Source organism: Halyomorpha halys, unplaced genomic scaffold (assembly GCF_000696795.3).
Source record: "Halyomorpha halys isolate HHAL.00 unplaced genomic scaffold, Hhal_1.1 Scaffold660.1, whole genome shotgun sequence".
Lineage (NCBI taxonomy): Eukaryota > Metazoa > Arthropoda > Insecta > Hemiptera > Pentatomidae > Halyomorpha > Halyomorpha halys.
The window spans coordinates 70,590-94,932 of NW_027105545.1; the positions used below are offsets into that span (position 1 = coordinate 70,590).

At 31.3% G+C, this 24,343-nt stretch overlaps 2 protein-coding genes across 4 annotated transcripts in view; both read right to left on the reverse strand.

Annotated features, from left to right (window-relative positions):
• Positions 1–3,618: 3,618 nt before the first annotated feature.
• Positions 3,619–4,901, reverse strand: mRpL14 (mitochondrial ribosomal protein L14). Its single transcript, XM_014427646.3, has 2 exons — positions 4,651–4,901; positions 3,619–3,966 (listed from the first exon to the last, which is right to left on the reverse strand). The coding sequence occupies exons 1-2, from the start codon at positions 4,826–4,828 to the stop codon at positions 3,713–3,715; spliced, it is 432 nt and encodes a 143-aa protein (XP_014283132.1). The 5' UTR covers positions 4,829–4,901; the 3' UTR covers positions 3,619–3,712.
• Positions 4,902–7,288: 2,387 nt separating this feature from the next.
• Positions 7,289–24,343, reverse strand: part of LOC106685123 (uncharacterized) — a 472,745-nt gene continuing 455,690 nt past the window's right edge. The window contains exons 1-2 of one of the 3 annotated variants that reach the window (XM_014427647.2): positions 21,300–21,664; positions 7,289–10,674 (exon numbers count right to left, since the gene is read on the reverse strand). In XM_014427647.2, coding sequence (XP_014283133.1) covers positions 9,809–10,674; positions 21,300–21,378 — 945 coding nt within the window. In that variant the 5' untranslated portion in view covers positions 21,379–21,664 and the 3' untranslated portion in view covers positions 7,289–9,808. Of the gene's footprint in view, positions 10,675–18,685; positions 18,787–21,299; positions 21,665–24,343 lie in introns of those variants that run through there. The other 2 variants (XM_014427650.3, XM_014427648.2) reach the window with 2 other exon arrangements.

The following is a 24,343-nucleotide window of genomic DNA, read 5'->3' on the forward strand; positions in this document are numbered from 1 at the left end:
TTCTTTTATGTTTCTTATTTTATTTATACTATACAATAACTTGGTTTGTAAAATTGAATTATTTTGTAATTTTTTTCATTAAATTTGAAATTTGTCAAATCGATGGGTTTCATAAATCTGATATTAAACTTATCTAATTTTTCTTATTGAACAGCCTCAATTTTATTACTTTATTTATTTTTTTTAATTCACTGTTTGGCTTAGTCCGTGAGTTAAAATGAATATTTTTTGAACCCTTAAACAAAATGATTCTAGTTAACCAGGAATTGAACTCAGATATTTTTCTTTATTCTGTTCAGATTATGGAAAAAAAATAGTTATCATGTCACCTTGATAAATGTAATTAAATAATACATAAACTCACGTTGCTTAATTTTTAACCTCAAACTTTCATATTACTTTTTCTAATAACTATTCAAGATTTCTAAAATAAATTATACATGTATATGTAATACATATAGTTCAATATGTAGATTTAGCTGTAATAAAATTTAAAATATCACTTTCGAAAACCAGAAATTCAACTTGCTCATATTTAAAAATATTTATTATTAAATTAGTACTAATTGCTATTAGATTAAGGAAAATTTTAAAAATGATTGTATGTTTGGTTGGGTTAAAACTTCTTTTCTTCATCATTTGAATTTAAATGTATATTAAAAGTTTACTGCCATTTTTTAGTTTTTAATAAGTTATTTATGATATTTTATAACTAAATAATTTATTTATTTACTGTTAAATATTTTGCTTCATTATATTGTGGTTCTAACCATTCCCTTGCTCATAGAAAGAAAAACATGTGCTATGTCTCAATAAAATATATTGTACAAATTAACTTAAGATTTTAGGTACAAAAAAAATCATAATTTAATGCTTTTTGTGAATAAACTGTTTACAGTTAGTTTTATTTTCTTGAACATTTTATGACCATATAATATTTATATCTGCATCCTTACACTTCAATTATAATAATTGTTCTACTAGTAAAACAGTATCTTCTCCTGTTGCAATGTTAAACAGTATTAGTAGAAATGTTCTGTAAAATTGAAAACCTTAAAATCATAGATTTTTTGCTGGTGTTTATTTGGTACACAATTTACTTTGATCATTTCAGCAATATAATGAGGCCTGAAAAATGCCATAACTTTCCCTGTTGGTTCACACATTGTTAATGGAGATGGACCACTAGAGAGATTAGGAATGTAATGAAATAACATTATAATATTCCTTGGTAACTATTGTAGATGATTTACAGTAGTGTAATTGTTTAAAAAAAAAAGATTTAAGAATAGAGTTGTTGACAAATAGAAAATTTGATCATCAGAAATAATTACTATTGTATAACAAGGTAAGTTCACTAATTTAATTTTCTCGAAAAGCAAAAATTGTAATTATCTAGTTGTAGTATTCACTTCACGGTATTGTGTACTATAACTCGATGTTGAGTCCTAATCTCTTCCACCCATAATTGTTTCCTTATGAGGCTACCATTCAGTTCCTCACACCCAACATGAACATCATGTCACACCTTCATTCAATCAGATGTCTTCCTCTGTATCTTGATCAATTAATTGTCTATATTATTATTTCCTTTGACAGATTACTCTCAGCCATTTGAATAAGATGCCCATCCTAATTACTGGCCTCAAGTACCTCAATTAGTTCCTAGAATGAACCTCAGAGCTCCTGTTTTGTTCAATGTCTTCATACCAGGTCATTCTTCTAGCTCCTAAGATTTTATACAGAATCTCAGAAACCATCATATTTCCGAGCCATGAAGAGAATTGTCTAAATCATAAAAGAATTTTAGTGTCTTTCAACAAAGCACAGCTCTTAAATATGAAAAGACTGAAATGATAAAAACAAGTTTGTACATAAGTCTTTTTTTTTTTTTTATATATTTTCTTATGATGAACCAAGATAGACAAACCTCGGGTACTTTTTCAAAGGCATCTTCCAACATTAATTTCTAAATCAGACATGGGGATTTTTTTTTTTATGATAATCTAATAGGTCCATGGTACATTTACATTACATTTTTCTTGTTCCATCAGCTAATTTTGAGAATCCATCAGAGACCGAGGAAGGAGTATCCAGAATTGTCATCAGTAAAAGTAAAAAGTTTTACTATTCGGCTAAATAATGTTCATCCATTCAAAGTCTATAATCTCTAATAGCTTTTTTAAGAGCAAGAACTAAATCAAAGATGACATAGACCAGTCGTCTCCTTGCTTTCCCTATAATAAATTATTCAGGGTTGTCTGCACCATGCATCTCACCTTATCATGGAAAGTCTTATGATAAGATTATCAGAGAATTTGAGTTATCTCATAAGAATATTATCATAGGCTACTTTGAAATAAACAAAGATGTGATGTATTTTAAGCTTTTATTTTTCATATCCTTTCTGGATACCAAATTGGTGTATGTATTTATTAAATTAGTGTATACTCTGTACCAATGTACTAGGTATACACCTAACCACTTTTCTGCAATTGGGAGATGTTAGATAACAATTTGTGTGGACAACAGTAAGGATATGCCTCTGTAATTTTCACAGAATATTCACTGTTCATGGACTTACTCCAACCTTCTTTTATTACATCAAAATTCAAATAACTATATTCTGCATTAATTTTTTTAATTCACTATCTCTATGTCTAAGTAGTTCTGCAAGCTATTCGTTAGCAATTCACACCTTATTATTTTTCATCCTTCCTACTGAATCCAATATCTCCTCTTCATCTGATGGTTCCAAATGTTGATCATTCATATGGGTACTCTGCCAATTTCCTCCAGAAAATCTTTATCAAGAACCTGAAAGACCTGTCTCTTCCATTCTGAGTGTTATCCTTTAACACCCTTCATAACGGTCAGGCAAAACTTCTTAACTTGCAATGCTGGTGGTACACTTCACATCCCAGTGAACCACGCTGGCTAGACCCACAGGTCAGCATCCGGATATATGTATGCCATTAGTAACAAATGGATTAAAGATGTATAATTATCGGTGGTTAAAGTTTGGCTTTTTCGGAAAAGGATAAGTATTACTCATATCTGAAAATGATTATGGCAAAAGCCTTACTTACATACCTCCCTCACTCAACTGAACCCCATCTAAACTCCAACCTACATGGTTTCAGACTTAAATATCATCCTCTCATCTATTTTTCAGTCTACTCCTCAGACATTTACCCATCAATTTAGAGCTGATTACCATTTTAATAATTTTTTCCCTATCCATCAATGCTGCCTTTCACTTCAATTATATATACCAACTATAGATCATATAATTTGGTGTTATGTTGCCATTTATAAACTCAAGTTGCCTCGATTTTATTTGAGTCAAATATTCTATGGAATACTTATTTTCAAAACCCTTCAGATTACTCTGTAAGAAAAGAATTTTTCGCATACTGAATATTTTTATATTATCGAATTTAAAACTTATTTGGCCTACAATAATATCTATATCATAATTTTTTTAAAAAAGTACTGCCATCAAATTATAACTGAATCATGAGGTTTAACAATATTTTTCCCATTGCATAGATACATAAATAATATTATACTTTATGATTCAATGATAATCATTGATAAATCAAAATAAGATTCAAATATTACTTGGTCGGGCTTGTACAATTTGAAAAATTTCTTATTTTGAAACCAAATCTATATTTTTATTTACATATAACAACTAAAATTAAATAGATCACACAAAACGTGATGCTATTGCTAGAATCTTTGTGTAATCAACTCCTTTGGCAAATGTTTTTTCTTTGAGTATTGTCCTAAGCATCACAGGTATTGGCACATGTATTCTATTTCCGAGAGGGGTACCTGCATCATCAATCAGCACTATATTGTTGGTGTCAAATTTAGGCACTCGTTGAGGTTGATGCTTTTTAACTCCAACAAGAATACCTTTCTTCTTTTCCCCCAGTATTGCAACTAACACTTTATCACCTGTTAACATATAAAAGAATAACCCTATTAAATTTGTAACAATATCATCAGTAAAGACTCAAACAAAATAAACTAATACACATAGTGTAAATATTTTTAATATGCTTTCAAACCATAACAGTTTCAAAGAATAGCTTTTAACTCCATACACTCCCTTATCAAATATATGCAATACTAATCAATGCAGGTGCCCAAAGGGGAGTATAACCAACTTTAGATACATGGAATGAATATGTACTTCATTCTGGTTAAAATGTGCTGGTTTTCTGTAAGATAATTATCCTTCTTACCTTTGATGGGGATGGTCAATAAAAACCATACTTTGTACACATACAAATCAACCAGAGCTCATATTGTTGACTAGATAATATCAGAGAGTTACTGAAAAAATAAGAGGCCTATCGGTTTACAAGATAATAGAAATTTTCCTCAAGAACTTCAGTACCTATAACTAATGCTAAAGGATAATGCTAGGAATTTACCCAAATAATCCAAATTTTGTCTCAAATAACGCAACACCTACTTGTATGACAATTTGGCACATAGTAAAAATATAAAATGAACTAAAACATACGAGAAAGAAGAAATATATGACACTAATAGTCTTGAAAATAAAATAATTTAAATGCAAATAATTCATATTTTCAAACTTAGGTGTATTATTACAAGATTGTTTTAGCTCACCTATAGTACCTACTCCCTTTTTATTATATACATGAATACACTTTGGTGGTTTTCCTTCAGCCATAGCCTTCCTTCCTATTTCACTATTATCCACAACTCTTAATCTAGACATTTTAATTATGTGGCAACATTCCTTAGATGTGTGAAAGGATCTCAGCAATATGTTTGAAAAAGTCATATTAATTGTATGAAGCAGTAAAACTGCACCATAAATAAATAAGTGAAACCTACATTAGGGTTATAAAACCGATATCGATATGTGTTACACCATAGCAGTTGTTATGACATCGATAGTTTTGTCCAAAGAAACCTGCATAGAACAATGAAACACCTATGCATGAGCCAAATGGTCATTAAGACGATGAAAATATTATGATGTAGATTAAAATTTACTATATCTGAACTGTAATAGTTATATTACCTGACCTGATATCTGAAATTAAGGAGTGGGCAGTCCTACAAACACTCATTTGGAATAGTTGTTTTATTGTAGTAACAGGTAGGAAAAAATTCTCAAAATTCGATTTCCTCACAACCAGGGAGTGTCTCAGCATTAACTATTACATATTTCAACGCTCCTACCAACGACGTGGTGAGACAGAAAAAGTTGGTGATGGATTTCTTGCAAGAATACTCAGTAATTCTAAGTACTTTAAAGGAAATTAATTTATCTTCATCATTTAGATTTTACATCAGATTATATGTCTTTCTCATATTTCCAACATTACAACCCAGAAACGTTTGAAAACTCAATTTAACCTTGGGAAATAGTTTAAATCCTAAGTTTACAACTAACTTACATTCATCAGGAGTTATAACCATTATTTCAAAGCCAGAACACATTACACTGTCACATTGCAAACCATGAGCTGTTTAGTTAAAAATCCTCACAATCCTGGAGTTTGTAGGTTTATAGTGATCCAGGGTTGTGATGAAAGCCAACTCTGCATTTGTTCTATTGCAGACTCAAACTGATCCTCATATGCAGGTATGGCTGTTCCTCAATTGTCCCATATTGTGGAGGATAATATAAGTAATGGAATTATCAAAAACATACTTATTCAACTCAATTTTCAGTTGAATTATTTTCAGCTTTCTTAAAGTACAAACATTTTTGTAGCTTAGAACATTTAGTAAAATACTTTTACTATCATTCTTTATTATTATATTTTAAGTAACTTCATAGTGTTATTAATTATAATAATATTTTGTGTTTTTCTGGAATAAAGTATGTAGTTTGAGTTATACGCAGCAACAAGAAAAGAACAAAAAATCCCAGTCATTCAAATCAATTTAAGTATAGTACTTACCTTTGTTGCAAATAGTAAATTAATGCCATGTTTAATTATTAAGTTGTAATTAGTATTTACTTAGTATTATTATTTAATTCAATTGTATTTATTTTTATTTGAATTTTTTTGTTACAATGGATTTTCCTTTATTTCGTAACAGCTGTGGACTTGACCTCATAACCCTGGAACCACAATTTGTTTTTTAATTTATGTACTGTATAAACTAGTAATTTTCATGACGGCCTATTTAAAAAAAAATCACTAAAAAGTAAGAAACAAAATGCAATCAAAAAAACCAAGAAATCAATGAAGAAGAAAATATAGCAATTGCAGAGAATGACCCATAAACAAACTATAAATTTATTCAAGAACATTATGGGGTTTCTTAAGTATCATGATGGCTTAATTCATCTGCGCTCTCTTTTAAAGGTCAGTCGACTCATATTAATTCTACTGTCAAAATTAGTTTTGATGACTACTAGTAAAATAAAGACAAAGCATATATGTACTGTTTATTTAAAGGTATGTTATTGTTCATCAAAGGCCTTAGAGCTATCTAGATACAATTTAAAACATGTTGTGGGTACTTATTTAGTAATTGTGTCTGTCATTTATACTTTTCAAATAATTTTGTGATGTTATTTTTGAAAGAAATCTGCCTAAACTAAGTGGTTTAATAGAAGGCGTTGGGAGATGTTTTCATTCTGCTTTATTTAAAGGATGACAGGAAACACCCTTACATCAGCTTTTTAGTAAGAACGTAGTTTTTTTTAACAATGAAGTCAAATTACTTTCAGCTGCATCTTTAGCCAGCTTCAACATGAAATTCCTGCTATTTATTCATATGTTCTATTTATGTATTCTAAATATTTATTTATTCTAGCTAGTTATTTATACTAATATGCTACTGTTTAGTAACACAAGTTATTCTAAATTGTCTTTTTTCTTTCATTAGTTTATTATCAGTGTCTTGGTTTAATGTAAAATATGTCATTTTTGTATATTTTTTAAAATTTAGTTTTTCTTGATTGTTATGCATATAATTATTATTCACTGATTTATTTAAGATAGAAAATTTTCTGTTGTGTAGATAGTTTTAAATTATTCAACTTTATACATAAATAAATTATGTTTTATTTCATATACATTATAGGTATAAGTTTAATATTAATTTACTTAAATTAATGCATATTTGTGAATAATATAATTATTTAGGCAATCAAAAACAATTTTTAGACCTATATTATTTTTTTGAGTAAGTATTTTTTTCTTATGAACAAAAACTTATTACCATAAAGGAAAAGCACTTAGGTTGTGGGTTTAAAAGAAAAAATGTGAATGAATAATAACTTTTTCCAGGTACTTTAATATCATAATAATATAACTGGTACATGAAAATTAATGTACATATATATATACTTATAATTCCATGACAAAGGATTACTGTACATATTGCCGGTAACCATTTTTAATTAACTTTTGGTAGATAAACAACAGAATTTACAAAATATATATATTTATAATTAAAATTATAAGAATATAATAATAAGCCTGGCAAATTTACAATATAAATAATAATTAATATAATCATTAACTAAATTAATAATAGTTCATGTATTAACATAAAATCAAACAATGTAAAACAATAAACAGTCACAAAATCATGTCATGAGAATAAAAATAAATGCTTTTTATAAAAGAAAGAAATTAAAATATTATCCTGGAGTAGCCCTGGAAATATCATCCCATCCTTTTTTTTATTATTTTTTTTTTTTTTTTACTTTTTAAATTGTTTAAAGATTGTTTTAATGTATAGAGAGGACCCTATAACTACATACTTGCATCATATTACATACTAATTGCCATAATATCACAGATTTATGTTATGGTTAAGTTGGTTATTTATAATGTTTTCTTGGAACAAAAAAAAAAAAAATAAATAGAAATAAAAATAGATAAAAGGGATAAAAAATTCATAAAAGTTGTAAAATTCGTTGCAAATAAACGGACACAATGAAAATTATAAGTCCAAAGTGACAGTATTTTTTCGTTGTAATAATAGATTACTTAAAAAACAAAACAAAAAACACGAATATGTGAATAACATACTAAACAATATATTCATTTCCTATTATTCATTTTCCAGATATTATACAAAGATCAAAATTAGCTAGGCACCACTACTAGTTGGGAAAGTGGAAAGGAAGGTTCCAAGGTTTTGAAATTGATCACACACAAAGCGTTTCAACTTACTAATGTTCTAAACAATGAGAGTCAAATTTTCAAAAAATGACAATGCGCAACAGGAAATCATCTCTATTAGATGGTTTCCTTTCTTAAACAAGCGACAAAATTTAAGAGACACCAACGTATTTATATATATATTTTTATTTTTTTTTTTAAACAGCCTCAAGTACAAAAAAAACCATCAGCAATCAATATGTAATCCTCCTCAATGCTCAAGTACTAGTTAAATTTAGCTTACTTAAGAATTTAATTTAGTAAATGATATTGACCTATTGTTTTCTTTATTTGAACTGATAATTATTTTACAGCAGAAATTTCTCAATAAATTTGACCTTCTGAGGAGATGTACATACTTGATTGCAGATAGTGCTTGTGGTCCACTTTCTTGGCAACTTATAGAAATTGAAGTTTCCATTACTTCAATTTAATTTAAATTTTGAGTTTTATCATTGATTATTTTTACTTCTTTAGTTTTTCTTGTTTTTTTTTCTCTCTTATATTTATCATTATTATTATTATTTTTTTGATAGTCCGAAACAACAGCCAAATAAGAGCTAAGAAAGTGCTTCCCAATTTTACAAAATATATTCAATATATTATAATATATTAAAATAATTATAATACTTATATTACTAAAATACATAACTCCTGGGCACTTTACGAACTTGTAGATACAATATCTAGTAATCTCGGAATATACAATAAACCTTGTCAAATAAAGCAAAGAATGGATTCACATTCTCTGCTAATATCTTTTATGTTTTTTTAAATTAAATGCTAAATAATACATTCTGTCTATTTTCATTGATTAATTAAAAAATAAAATATCATACATTTATTTTGAAATGGAAATAAAAGCAACTAGCAATTGCTTTTAAGTGAAGATTATTGAAAGGCAGACGTTTAAGTAACATTTTAAGAAAAAAAAAGATACTAGTCTGTAACAAATTTTTTTTTTATTATTTTATCAATCAAAAAGACAGAATATTATTCATCCTCAATTCATTCATAATTGCACATCGGTTAATAACAATTTTTTTTTTTTAATTTTTTTAAAAACTTTATAAATGTTTGTGGCGGCTCTCTTGGACACACATAAATTACAATTACCACCAAAGATGAAAAATCCCTACAAAATAGACATATTTACAATTTTTTTCAAAACATTTTGCTTACTAAATATATTATAAATATAATGTATAAAAAATTAAATGTTTCAGTGTCAATAAACACTAGGGTCAGAACAATATACCGTGCGCAATTTACAAACCCAATCCTTAAAATCTTTTTACAAGAATATGTACATTTAATTCTAAAAAAAAATAATATATATTATAACACACATCTGATTTCTGAGATAGAAACATACATACCAGAAAACTAAATTTCAAAAATAAAGATAATTATTGTGCAAGCTTCCATTTAACAGATCCATACATTGTTTGGAAGTCTTTTGAACTATATTAACCTACAGGATTCGACCTAATAAACCTAACAACACATGGTGTTCCCGTGGATTTCTAAGGCAGTATTTTTAGTCCCAGATACTTACAAAAAAACTCAGTAAGGAAGGGAGGGAAGTGAAGCAACTACTATTTACACTGGCTTCAGTTTGAGTGCTATGTTTCAAGAGATGCAATTAGGGAGTGATATACCACAGACTGGAGTTCATTGAACATGGAAGAGTGTCCACAGGAGAAACCGTCTGTTGGAGTGGGAGTCCTGATGGGCTGAGGCCTGACAGGTTCGGTGGGTGTTGGTTCTGGAGACTTGAGCCTATCACCAGGAGCTTCCAAACGAGGCCTCTTAGGTTCTGACCCAGTGTCTAAGTCAACCACATTGATCTCATCTTCATCTTCATCAATTGAGGTCAACATTCGGGGGGTAAGTGGCATGTAAAACTGACTCAGTACTGCATGCACATCGGAATCATCTACATCTTCTATCGATCTCTTCCTCGAGTCCCTCCTGGCAGGGGTTCCCGACTCCTCCATTGGTTCCTTCTTGCCCAATTCTGGGAGGTTGGTGATGTCAGCAAGCTGTTCTGACCGGTTTTCACCGACATCATCCTTCAAGAAATCTGAAGCAAAACACCTGAAGCCGACTGTTTGCTGCTTCTGCATTTTTTCTTCACGGGCTTCCTTCTGTAGCCTCTTCATGGTATTATTGATGAGAACAGAACGCCTGAGAGAGCTCTCAGGATCTTCAATTTTCTTCAGTTTGTTTATAGAAATTTTTAATACTTTTCTTCTCTCTTCTTTCTGCCTATATTTAGCTGAGATCATAGTAGGCCTATTAGGCCTGCAGAAACTTGAACCGTAAGATCGACCAGTCCCAAACATGTCTTCCTCATCATCCAATTTCCCGTTATTGTTGAGATTGTTATTCGTAGCAGAGAGATTATTGTTATTGGTGACCAAACCTGTGGATTTCATTCCAATGTCTTCGCTCCTCTTTCCCAGACTACTGCTATCTTCTGGAGAGCCTAAAAAATAAAAATAAATAAAGGTATAAAATATGTTTGTTTTTAGAAACAATAAAATAAAAATAACAATAAATAAAAATTATATAAGTCTTCAATTTATAAATAAATGTAAAATTATTTCAATTATAATTAAATTTAAATATTTTTTTATTGGGAATTGTTTTTTCAAGTGTTTTAAACGTCATTGTTAAGTTGTAGATTTTCTAGGCAATGCTCTGATTGATAAATAATTTTACCAGCAAAAAAATAATACTTTTATCTCATAACAATTCCAATTGTCCCAAGTGAGTCATTAGTAAGCAATAAATAAGTTATTAATAGTGACTATGTTAATTACAAGAGCATCTTTTCCAATTAATGATTACGAATTGAAGTAAACTTCGTAGATATCATATATTAAATTAATCTTCATATAAGGTTTCTCTCTGAAGAATACATGGAATATTAAAGGAGATAAAACATACATTATATCAAAGAGAAGAATAAATATTTGGCGGTAAGAAAAGAATCTGCTTCCACGGCCTCTGATATGATAATGTATATTTTCCACCTTCATTACTGAGATGTTAATCGTAAATATGTGGTATCTTGTTTGACCTAGGATTGGAGATGAGATTCTAAGCCACACCCAAAAGCCTGGAAGTGAAAGTAAGGCTAGCTTTCCCTATAGTACATCTCCCGTTCTCTTTAATCAACATTTTCAATAATTATTTTCGAAATGGATTAGAACGAAATAAGAGGGGAATTCGTTTTTAATTGTAATGTGGAAGTCTGATGAAATGAGATTTAAGGTAGTGATTTTATTCCAAATTTATTGCATATTATATTGAATGTTTACTAAAAGGTGTTTACTAAATAACACTTATATTTTGATCAAATTAGTAAAAGAATAAGTTTCTTAATGACTAATTAACGGTCTACCATCGTTCATACCGCAGAAAATACTTTTCACGGTGTATGCATAATAAATATTGATTCATAAATTGGCAGTATCATCCGTGTAAGAGTGATCACAATGGTCCAATCGAAATGAATACATAACGTTAGCTACCGTTCGCAGGCAGCCTTACATAAAGATTACGTCAGTCGTTAGGTCGTAGGCTCGTCTATACACCAAGGTTACTGCGCGACCAACAACTCGGTTCTCATAACGACTTATAGATCCAAGTTAAATAGGAAATGATTGTTATTATTAGATTTAGACGGAAATAATAAACTTGACAATAAGTTACTGATCCGATAATACGGGCTTTGTTTTTATGTGATATTTAATTAAAGTGGTAACATCGAAATCGAGCAACGATGTAATTTATACGGACAAAGAAGATAAACTTTAGTAAAGCTTACTACTTTAAATGTTACGAATGTGATTGACATTATACTGCAAGACACTGTGCAGAATATTCACCTGAAGTTTTTAGATCATTATTTCCGAAAGATATGGAGTAAAGAAAGGCAAGAGGTTTGTCAAGAGACACTGACAAAAGCTTTGAAGGAGGCGTCAGAGATTGATGAATTGATCTCCAAGTAGGGCGATGATTCCAGGAACGGTCTACCGCTTCCTGGTGTTCCAAATCATTTGCTGTGATATTGGCACCTTCTATCAATTAGTCGACTGCAGTATCAAATGATCATTTTGAATTAAAATGGGATGAAGCAATTGTAGTAAAATGGGATTCCTCTTTGGAACTGAATAAAAAGTATACATTACATAGTTAATATTGATACACGTGTTGTAACTGAATTGAAATGAACTACTAGGTTATTTAGGTTCCTGCTTTCACAGAAGGAGCCATTTATTCCCAACATAATAAATCATTTTTAGTATACTGGATTTTTTCTTCTATTTTACCAATTCGATTGTTTCAGATTGGACTCAGTTATAAGTTGGCAACATGGGTTCATATATCGTGTACACTGATAAGAAAAACATTTTTTTATTAATCTCACACATTTTTTAATCAACTCGTGTTGATAAGCTTCAACATTAAGTAATTAATGGGATTTAAAAAGAAAAGCGTTACAGATTAAACTAAACATGATACGATTATATCATAGAAGTGGCCGATGTATTTTATAGGACCCCGTATCCTATTAGGACAAGATTAACAGCAAGTAAAGACCGACGTGAGTGTTAACCTATTGGTGAAGAATCGCTGAGTGGATGTGATTCCCAAAGGAGAGTAGATGGGAATTGCAGCATTGACCCGCGTCCCTGACACAGGCTCAGAGCTTGACCCTATTTCAGCCGAGAGTTAGCCGACTCTCTCCTTACCCCCTCCTTTTAACCTCTGTCTCGCTTTATCTCTTCCTTTGGTCTCCACCGCCCTCCATCCTGGCAAATACTCAATTATTAATGGTCACTCGGAGAGGAAAGTGGAAGGAAGTTATTACCGAGTGACTTGTTACCAACCCAACCATTCGTGCACAATCGCTTGTAGTCACTCATTGATTTGACGGCATATTAGTTGAAAAACAAAACAAATAATAATTACTTATTATTTAACAAATAATAATTACTGCTTAGTATTAATTACGTAATTGTATAAGTCGGTAAATCAATTAACTATAACATAAATATTCAATCAAATTTCCTGGGCATATTAGGGAGAGTAGGTTCCCACGAACACACCTGTAGATAGTACAATGCGAAGGCCAGGTGGTGAACCCCGCCTCTGGTCTTGTGCGGAGGGACGTTCAAGAATAACATGGAGAACCGGAACAATAAAACAAGTAGTCGGAATGGTTTCGTGATATGTACTATTTTTTGTAAAATATCTTGACTAATAAAGGGATGATCAATAAGTGATTTATGGCTTCATTAATTGAGGGGAAATTTTTGACACTGGCCAAAAGTATTTTTAAATATAATATGTTAAGAATGGATTCTCAGCAATGTTTTCATGGGATGACCATCTATAATGGATTTTACAGCTCTAATTGCTAGAAATGAATAAATTTAAGCAGTCTTAGTCTCATTCCGCGAAAGATCTAGTTTAAATTATCAATTGAGTCCTAATTAGTTTTCCAGCTACAATATGTTTAGCACTTTAAACACTGAATTTTAAAAATTGAACGGAGTGAACCGGTCTCCCTTTACTTCGTTGTGTAACACCTCCTAATCGGTTACTTTCACATGCTACTCCGCCCCGGCAGCAAACCTTTCGACAATGAATAAAATTCGTCCACAATTTTGACAATTATCATGTATTCAACTAATTATCCAAAATCATATAATCTTTATTGTGCTAATATTATTTAGTACCACTTTGAGGAAGTAGAATATTGTTTAAAATTTTGACCTCCAACTCTGCCAACGGAAACAAAACGACGTCCTTCGCCTAAGAACGGAATATTCCCACCAGATTTGTTTGTTCCCTGATCGTTTAAAACTCGGAGTAACTTATTTATTTAAAAAAAAAATTATTTTTTTTTTTAAATAAATGATTCCGTTAGATTTTGTTTTAAGTTAAATGTTACAACTACTTGCAGAATTAATTTAAAATGAAAGTTTATATTATTTAATTAAAAATCTGCGTTCTCAACACTTATAACAGATTCAAGCGATTTTGCAAGCAAAGAAAACCACCGAATTGTTTAATTGAACCGCATCAGTTCATTTCCCTTCCTCAGTGTTCAAACTTCAGTTTTGTATTTATTATAACTATATAACAGCCTATGTTAAATATAAATAGTTAACTACCAATAACAACGAAATAATTTGGTTAGAAACTGTGGAAGGATTTCAGTGAAAACGGATGGTGTCATTAGATATTTACAGGCGAGGTGGTCCCCGCGTCAAGGGAAACGACCCTTGGCTTCCTCTATGTCCTGACTTCCTGCTAGGCCAGCTATTGTGTCCGCCTAATCACACGTTTAGGAAGTGCTCATTTCTTTATCCAAGTATCTTCAGCTTATCTGATCAATACAAGAGGTGAACTTAAAGAAAATTCACTCACCGAACGATATTAAGAAATAAATGTAAACATATAAATAACTTAAGTAATACAAGAACTAGAAGATAGTGACGAAGAATTATTAATGGTTAGGACTCGACTGGATCACCAAGGACACAGAGTCCTGTTTTACATAACAACAGGATCGAAACGAAAAGGTGTCAGCCTCAAAACCTTTTATTTGGCTGGGCCTCACCTTCCACATTCCCCTTTTACTAAACTCATATTTGAAATCGGTTGTAAGTCATATTGTAAATAAATTCCAATTTTCATCACTAGCGAAGGAATAGTGGCATTTTTATAAGCGATAGAACGGAGAGATCACCTGATACTGAGAAGTGAAACTGGCCTTCGAACATTTACTACAATAGTAACCTTGCACGGACAAGGTTGTATGTAATGTGTTCACTTAGCCACTTCTTAATAGCGGTGTCAACGCTTTCGTCCAGGTTATCCGTAAATTTTTTTTCTTCGAGCTAAATTAGGAAGAAAACCAAAATACTTTTACGGAATAAGGTAATCATATCCACCAGTACATTTTGAATGCGAACTAATACATAAAAAAACAACAAAAAAACGACATTTTAATTTATGTGCAATTATGAGAACGTTATGTTTATAAGAACATTTTTATGTTAAATCGACCATTCCCTAGGACTGTTGCTCACCGTAGAGGGTATGCAGATAGATAGGACTCAACAGTTGAACCACCTCCAGTGTTGGATTATACTGGAGCTGGAGCGGTGATGACCGTAATAGAGAAGTGCCTTGCTTGATGGCACTTGTGATCATTCACTATCAGCCCTCCCCCACTTCGTATTGAACTGTTGTCGTCTAATATTTTTTCCGCGTATCTTCTTTGGTCTGGTTTCAGTTGTTTCATCAGGTTAATATTAAAAAAAAAAGTAAAAAGAATTAGCTCAAACAAATATAAACTATAACGGATTGCAGATCAAAGTTTCAAAACTTGAAGCGTTGATGCGGACTAGCAACAGTTAAAAGGACTGGTTTCAGGGTTGAAGTACTACCCCCTATTTTCGTACCATCTGTTGCTCAGCTGACGATTAATTCCCCTCCTGTTCCTTTTATTTTTACCCCGGACGAGCATGAGGCGGATCGATTTAGATAACCGAACCGATTGCCAGGACGGAATAATCCTCCTGTTGAGAGGCAGCCCGTGCGACAAAAACAGGTCGCCATTTGTGCGCTTCGGCGGTGAAAGGTCTCACTACATGACCTCATTTTATTCATTTGTACACCGAGCGCTAACTGTTTCCTAACTCTGGGGTGATTTCTTTTTTACATCGTTCTTATCAATGCTTTCGAGAGAAGAAATGTGGATGGATCAGAAAGTAAGAGCATGATTATACTTAATTAATAATATAATAATTAAAATAAAATATTCAGCGTAATATTTTTCACATACGATTAAAGGATTAACCAATAAAGAAAATTTGATCTTTTTTTTTTAATTTAATTTTCTACCATTAAATTTATTTACTTCTTTGAAAACACTTCTTTCATACTTGCTTTTAATATTTCAAATGTGTAAATTTGTAGTCTAACTTTAAAATTGCATTAATGTAAACTAAAGAATCTTGAACATCATTTAAAATTGTTATTTTCTCTAAACCACCAAAATAAGTAATTAAGACATGACGTAGAAATAATCTCTAACAATTCAATGGTAAAATTAACTTGTTTTACGGTTATATGATTTTTTATTTAATAGTAAAACTAAAGGTAAATGGTTACCGCGATTTCTTCCTTATATTCAGCGCGCCCAATCACTCTTAAAGAAAACTTTGTAAATTAATTCGTAACTGATTCGGACTTGAGTGACGATTCAAAATTACGCCAAGAAAGACATCGACAGCCAATTTTCAATCAGTTACGTTTGATAACAATATTTGCGTCCTCGATGTACTGTCAGAGTTAAAAAAAAACAAAATAGGAAGCAATTTCTCGGTTCGAGGCATTCTAGATTTAACATTCTGTTACTTTCCCCTCGAAACAGCCAAGATAAACTGCGGTTATTTATAGTCAACTACGTGAGGGGCATAGACTCTTTTTGGTTCTTAACTTTTACAAACTTTTTCTCCAGTTCTGGCAGGACAAAATCCGATCCTACCCTATCGGCTACAACAGTTGAATGTTTTCGAACGAATTACTTTGTAAATTGGGTGGGAGGTGATGAAGATGGCGTGCCACTGAAATGTATACAAGCGTTGAGATATGGGTATAGTTAGCGCGTAGCAGCTGATGGAGGTGACGTAGCGGCAGGAAGTAGTTAGATGCTGGCCTGGTCGCGGTGAAATGAGCACGCTCGAAAAAGATATCTGAGGGAAATACGAGATCCTCTTACCTAAACGATTGTCCTTTATATGCCTGGTTGGATACGACTATTTTTCCATTTATTTAAATAATAATGTTTTTTCACAAAATATAATCTTATTTTTCTATAGCTTATTTGTAACAATTAAACTTTAGGTCTTCATCGTGAGATAATTTGATCAATACGTTTCAAATAGTATTTATTTATATTTTAATAGATAGATATAACATTAATATAACCGCAGAAAAACACAAAGCCTATCGGATTATTTAATAACTCTGATAAAAACATTTATCCTCTCTTTTAGTTGCAAAATGGACGAATAAATCAATCCCACCTGATTGCTAACACCTTACTAATAACTCGGCAACAGTAATTGAACCCGTTTTGTAAGAGGGAAAAAATAAGGCGATTGCTGAACAGTATTCTCTTCTAGAGCAGCAAGTTAAAAAGGTGTAAGCTCTCCTCGGTCGCCCCTTACTTAATGTTTAATTCATGCGAACGGGCGAGAGAGCTGGGAGCAACTGGATGAAAAAGGAAAATCCCTCTGAAGGAAAATTTTTCCAGAAAATTCCCTCCCGTAAAACGAGAATAACCCGAGAAATTGTGTAAATATATTAAGTTCATCATTTTTATAATATTAATAAAAATACGACACGTGTATATATACGATTTATCAATTTACATAAATCGAAGAGCCTACAAACTTAACTCTATGAACATCTTTGCAATGAGGAAAAACTAAGTAAAATTCTGAAAGCATTCATTAACATAAAAGAATTAGTTTAGACCAGCGATAATGAAGCGTTTGAAACCTGTCTTAACAGCATTTTTAAGTGAACGCGTATCAATCACTTTTTACTTTACGTCTATAGGAAACATCTATAGGATGATAGTTTTTATTCATATATTACTAATCTTGTTTCGATTATTTTTTCTAAATATTTGAATGAACTAAGTATATACGTGGAAATAATTCTAGTGTATTGAGAATAATTAATACCAGCACATCTAGTAGATACGAAATAATTGTTTTCAAAACCGCTTGGTTAGACGTGACGAGTTAAATATACTACAAACTGGGAAGTGAACGACCTTGAGGGATTAAATATAACACAATCCTCCCTTGGGCTCTAATTACAGGGTATATAAATATTCAGCGGGTGAGGATAAAAAATAATTGTGTCATTTTTCAGAAGTGAAGTTTTATTCTTTTTCGTACAACACCGCATCTAGGACTGTGACCAATGGATCAATAGGAAGCGAATGACACCGTTAAGATATGACTACGGAGAATAAAAATGGTATTTCTTTTTCATCATTTTTCTACTAGCTCTTTAATACAAAATTAAATTGTATCTGAGCAGAAAATAACAAGTAACATTATAAAAACTAATAATGTAGCATGAAAAGGTTTGCATGACAAAGCAAGATAAATAAACGGGCAAAAATTAAAATTGAAAGTCTTCGTAATTTTTTTTTTATTGTTGAGATAAAAAATCACGATTTTTTCTGTAATAATTCTGATAAAATAATTTTACCATTGCTCCAGATTAAGCAGATAAGGGAAAACACGATATCATACCAAATATTTAAAGCAATTAATTACCACGGGTTTAATTATATTTATTAACAAACCACTCAAAATATAAAGTCATAAAAAAAACAAACGGTCAACAGCCACGTAATGGGAAAAAAAATATATGTCAAGTTTGATTACCCTCTATTAAGCGCATCCTATCAGTGGCAGATTGTTTCCTAACTGACAACTGACTTCATAAAAGCCACAAACAAGGGACACAAGAAACTAACATGTTTGATTAGCCTTCGTAGAGATGCCCCGAGAGCCGGTAGGTGCTGCCCCTAGCGGGCGTTCTCAGTACCCGACATTCGTACCTCATAAGGCGAACGAGCCAAAGCGATAGAGAAATTGCACAGACTTATCTTTTAAAGCATCTTATTCAAAGCTTCTGGATTTAGACTAAATTAAAATTGTACCGAAAAAAAATATTGAAATTAATTTTAAGCAGTCTTATCTTACGGAAATTTATTTTATTTTTTTTATTGTGACAATTAAAAATAACGTTTTATTAATGAAAAAAACGGAAACTACTAATCGCTTATTGGAGAAAAAGGACATAACTAGTTCTTGACGAAGGCTTAGCGCGTGGCAAGGTCAACTAAATAGAACAGGCCTATTTTGTACAGTTAACAGTATCGGGGATACAAAGACAACCGACTTCATTACATGATATTTATTCATGATTAAGATTCGTTTACTTCAAAATCAATCATTTTTAACTGTCACGTAGGCTTGTAATAAATTAATTTTAAGCGAGGGCAAAGTGTGGGAACTTAGGGGAAGGAGACAGTGCGCCCGTATCTGTGCAGACCAATAATTTTCTCATGCAAAAAAATATATGTATATACATTAAGATAAAATAATTTGGCGTCGCGAAAATTATTAAAACTAGAATATCTTGTTTTTAATTTTTGTAAACAGCTTTTTATTTATTTATCGGCGCATATCCGGTTTCCTATCCCATAATATCCCAGAGAAACTAGTTTCAAAGGCACAATATGGGCGGTGCAACGAAGATTAGAGGGCTTATTTTGTATATAGGTGGTTCGGGATTGGACTTGAAAATGAACATTTGATTAAAGTAAATAGAGATGACAAAGCGGACTACCAAGCAGCGTTTAAGTCGGGCCATGTTTACGTAATAAGGCGTCCCTGATAGGATCCAGACCGAAGCAAACCGAGGGGAAACTCTATGGGGACTTCTCTGCCCACTTTAGGATCTCACTCTTGTTACACTTCGTTCTTATTAGATTGATGGGGTTGCTGATTTATCCAGAATAATTGAGTTATAGATACGCTATTTTATGGTCACATTGTCTGAATTTTATAAGATCTGTTATTTGAATATTTTAGTTATTTTAGCCTTTTAAATAATAATTACTGTAAATTTAAACATTATTTAAATTGTATTTATATCAAGATTAAATAGAAAAGGAAAATTTAATTAATTAAGTACATAAGACTAGGCAGATTAAAGAAACTAATTTATAAGGAGGTTTAGTCCTGCTAAAATAAATTACGCGATTTATAAAAAGTAAAATTTGAGTTTTATTATGATGTTTTCAGGGTTTTAATCCACTTTTCGTCTTATGATATATAAAAGTCGAAGGAAAATCATTAAAGCTTTTATTAAAATAATTATATTGTGCAAATCCTAATTACATGATAGTTATTATTAAAGTAATTAAACTGATGACATTCCGAGGACAGACTAGGAAAATAAAAACCAAGGCCGATTGAACCATATAGGACCGATTAGAAGTAATGCGACAAACACCCGCGATAATCTAGTTGGATTAATTTGAATACGGTTTCCTTTAGATGTGGATATTGTGGCTCTGAAGTAAAAATTGGAAAGTCGAACGGAATCTGGCCAAGGTTGCCGAAGGACGAATTTCGCTAAGTGTTGCGAAAAGCCGTTCTCTCCTAGGTGAGGGGCTGAGAGGTGGCGCGCCTGCAGGATTCAACTCCAACTAACTCTTCCCCGTTTAAATAACCCCTCATATATAATTTAAATGCACCCATGGCCATTTAATAACCCATATTTAACTAATAGTTTTGTGATACTTTTTTTTCCCTTCTTAGATTGTTTTTTTACGATCCTAGCTCAAATAAATTCTTTTTCTTAAGGATTCTTGACTATAATACTTGGGAAATAATAATGCAAAACCGTAATCACAGTGCAATCATTCCTAATGATGATAATTTTTATGTCAATTTTATTGAATAAATGAAAAATTAGATAATTACTTCTTTTTTTTTTTTTTAATTTTTTGTCATGTTTAATATGCCAATATCAAAGTTGATTAATCCTAATTAAATTTAGCTTTCGTTTTCTTTTTTTCAGAATAAAAACCGTCCTACGGTCGGGACATGTTGCTTTTATTTTACCATACTTAAAAAATTATACACTTTCACTGGCACGGACTAAAATTAATTAATCAATTTTAATCATATTACGAAAACTTAAAAAAAAAAATCAAATAATGTTTTTCTCCGTTAACGTCCTAAAAGGCTACATAAATCAAAGAAAATTACAAGTAATTTGACGTTTAAAACAGAAAAAAATATTACTCTCGAATTCGTACTAATTAATCACTTGTCATAACTACTGAAATAAAATTCGCCCATAACTACTGATATAAAATTAAAATATATAACACTGCAATTATCGCGTATTTGAAATTTAATTTTTTCCCGTACACTTTTAACTACACTAAAAATTAAAAAAAAAAAAAAAGTGAGTACATACCAAAGCATGGGAGACTGAAAGAGTTCCCAAAGTCTACGTTCTCCTTTTCAAAAACTTCTGTGAAGTCTTCAAGGAACATTTGCGCATAATCCGACTGTTTCACTAAATCCCACAGAACTTTTTCTTGTTATTAATACTTTTTTTTAATTGTAATTTTTTTCCTCTTTTAAAAAAAGAAGGAAAACACAAGACACTTTGCAACTTGAAAAAAAAAAAAAAAATCAAACTAAAAAAAACTGTTCACTGCGACGAAAAGCCTGGTGCGGCGATGCGATGTCCACCGCGTGGATGAAATGTAATCCTGTCACTATCCACCTGATACGCCGTAAGTGTCAAGACCAACCACAACCCTGACAGACGGAAGATCGGCCACTGAATGAGCGGCTGGCTGCGGGGCGGGGTGGGGGCGATATGGGGCGGTAGTGGGGGGGCGTCGGAGGGGAAGCCGCAGTGGAGGGGGTGTAGAGTGTACTCTCCTTCTGCTCCGTAGTCGATACCGTTAGACACGTGAGGGCTCACGTGCCTAGCGGCCGCAGTCTACAACATAATGACCCCGTAGTCCCGATCATCAAATCCCAGCAAGTCTGCGCCTTGCCGATTTTACCAACTTAAAATGTTTTTCCTCTTATCCATTTATTTCCATTTGAAAACTATTCGTCCATTAAATCTATTTAGAAGCAAAATGCTTATGATGAGTCCGTCAGTATCAATTCTGATAGGGTTTTTATTTTAATAATGAAAAAATAGCCGTATGCAAGTACCCGATTGCACTCCTTAAGGAAGATAATTTTTTAAATCTTTTTAGTCATTTTTTTAAACACTTACCTATATAAGTATTCTTTTACCACTTATAAATAAATAAAAACGGAGCAAAATTTAGTTAGAAATAAAACTATAACTGAAATGTCAGGGATACAGAGTTAATTCACGAATGAACTTTAATACCAAAAAAATTGTAGCCATGACTGCATGACTCAGTGTTAAACTGTTTTTGTAATTGGCCAGTCAACATAGCTTAAAAAAGGGGTTGTTAAATAAAATTAAGTTAAATCTGTACCGCTACAACCCATTAAGCGTCAGGGGTTCAGTATTTTGTAAAGAAGTACTGTTACTAGACCAACGGTTGTGCAAGGAGGTGATTTGGTCAGAGTCATGCTCGACCACCAGATTCTTATCCAATTAAGGGTACCCAATTTAAGAGGCTGGCTGAACCCCAGAAGGGCTCTAAGAACCCACAGGATTTGACTCACGGCTACATTGTAACAAAACAATTTTCTACCAGCCGGATTTGAACTCGGGTCCTGAGAGTTAGTGGCCACGCGAAAAAAGGGTTTGTAGACTAATTAAATATAGGAAAAGCGGAAATGGTATTAGTATCTTCATTTGCGGGTAAAAATGGTTTATTGAAATTTTCACTGATTTTATGTTCGTTCTTTATAAGTGAGACTCCAAAACTTAAAAAATGTCATTAACAAATTCTAAAAAAAAAAATTTAGATTTCACTAGTAATTTCTAGGTGGTAAATTTCTAAGAAAATATTAATTTAACATAAATCAGCACCAGGTATTTAAAATTTAAAAAATTGTTAGAAAGATATGCGACGTCTAAAAATAACCATCAAAACACACAAAAAACATATTTTGAATTTTTAACGAGAAAATGGTCCAATATTGATTTTATTAAATTTTGCTTTATGATGAACAAAAGCTATTTTTTTAAAATGCATGTGTCCAGAAAAATACTTATGAATATATGAAAAATTCTTTGAAATAAGATTAGTTACCAACCTCATATAAATTTCTAGAAAAAGGACGATTTACATAAAAAATACGGATATGTAAGAAAAAAACATTGAGGAACTATACTGACCTATGTCGTCTCTTGGCAAGCACTCTATTTTATTCCCTTCTTAGATTTATTATTTCTGTTGTAAGATTGTATGTCTTTGTCTTGTGTGTTATGAATAGAATGTATTGTATATAATGAGAATGTTGCTAATTTGTCAGACCGTCCAATGACGTGGTGCGTTTTATGGCTAATGACATATTACATTAATTATAATAAAATAGTACTTTTCTAATATCTAATATTAAAAAAAAAATAATTTGATTAATAAATACACGTTAAATCAAGTATAAATATAAAATGACATATAATTATTGAATAAAAAAAAATTAGAAGAGATAATAGTAAAATATAATAACATATATTTATATATTAATAAATATGATATATTTAATAATTTCTATTAGTTATTTTAATTTTATAATAATTTGAATAAATTACTCACTGTAATAAAAATATTTTAAGAATGCTTACTTGTGATCAAATTTAATACAACGCTAAACAGCTTGGGATAGAATAAAGAAGAAATTATAATCATTTTAAATATATTATAATCAATAAAATATCATCGGTCAACCAAAATTAATTCAGGACCATTGAATTACCTAATAATTGTCTATTAATGAATTTAAGTATCAATATATATTATTAAGTGTCAATAACCGTTTATATTATCGAGATAATATAACATAAAATACATAGAATTTAAAAGAGGGATAGTTCGAGGGAGATATTTGGTCTCTGGTTCTCTTTTTGTGTTCATTAAAAAAGTGAAGCAATAGAAAAAGCCCTCCCCCAACCGTGTCCCCTTACTCCCCTAATTCGGCTCTTAATATCTCTTCCCTAGCCATTATGTTCATCTCTCCCATCTTGTCTCACACCTCTCATCTAGAACATCTACTGCCGTTTTTCAACTCTTTATCTTCTTTTTTGGAAAATTTAATTGAAACTGTGATGATTTCCTTCAAAAATATACACCTTTAGCCAGTTATTTATACTTCTATGAAACATTTTTTAAAAAAGTTGTTAATGTCTCGTGTTTTCCTCTCTACATTTTGACTGCAATTACTATTCATGATATTTTCTTTTTTTTAAACAATCTAATTATATATATATTTTTTTAAATTTATTGAAATAATACAATCTGCCTCAACTAAGGGCAATTGGTATTAGGGCTGTACTTATTTAATCATACCATA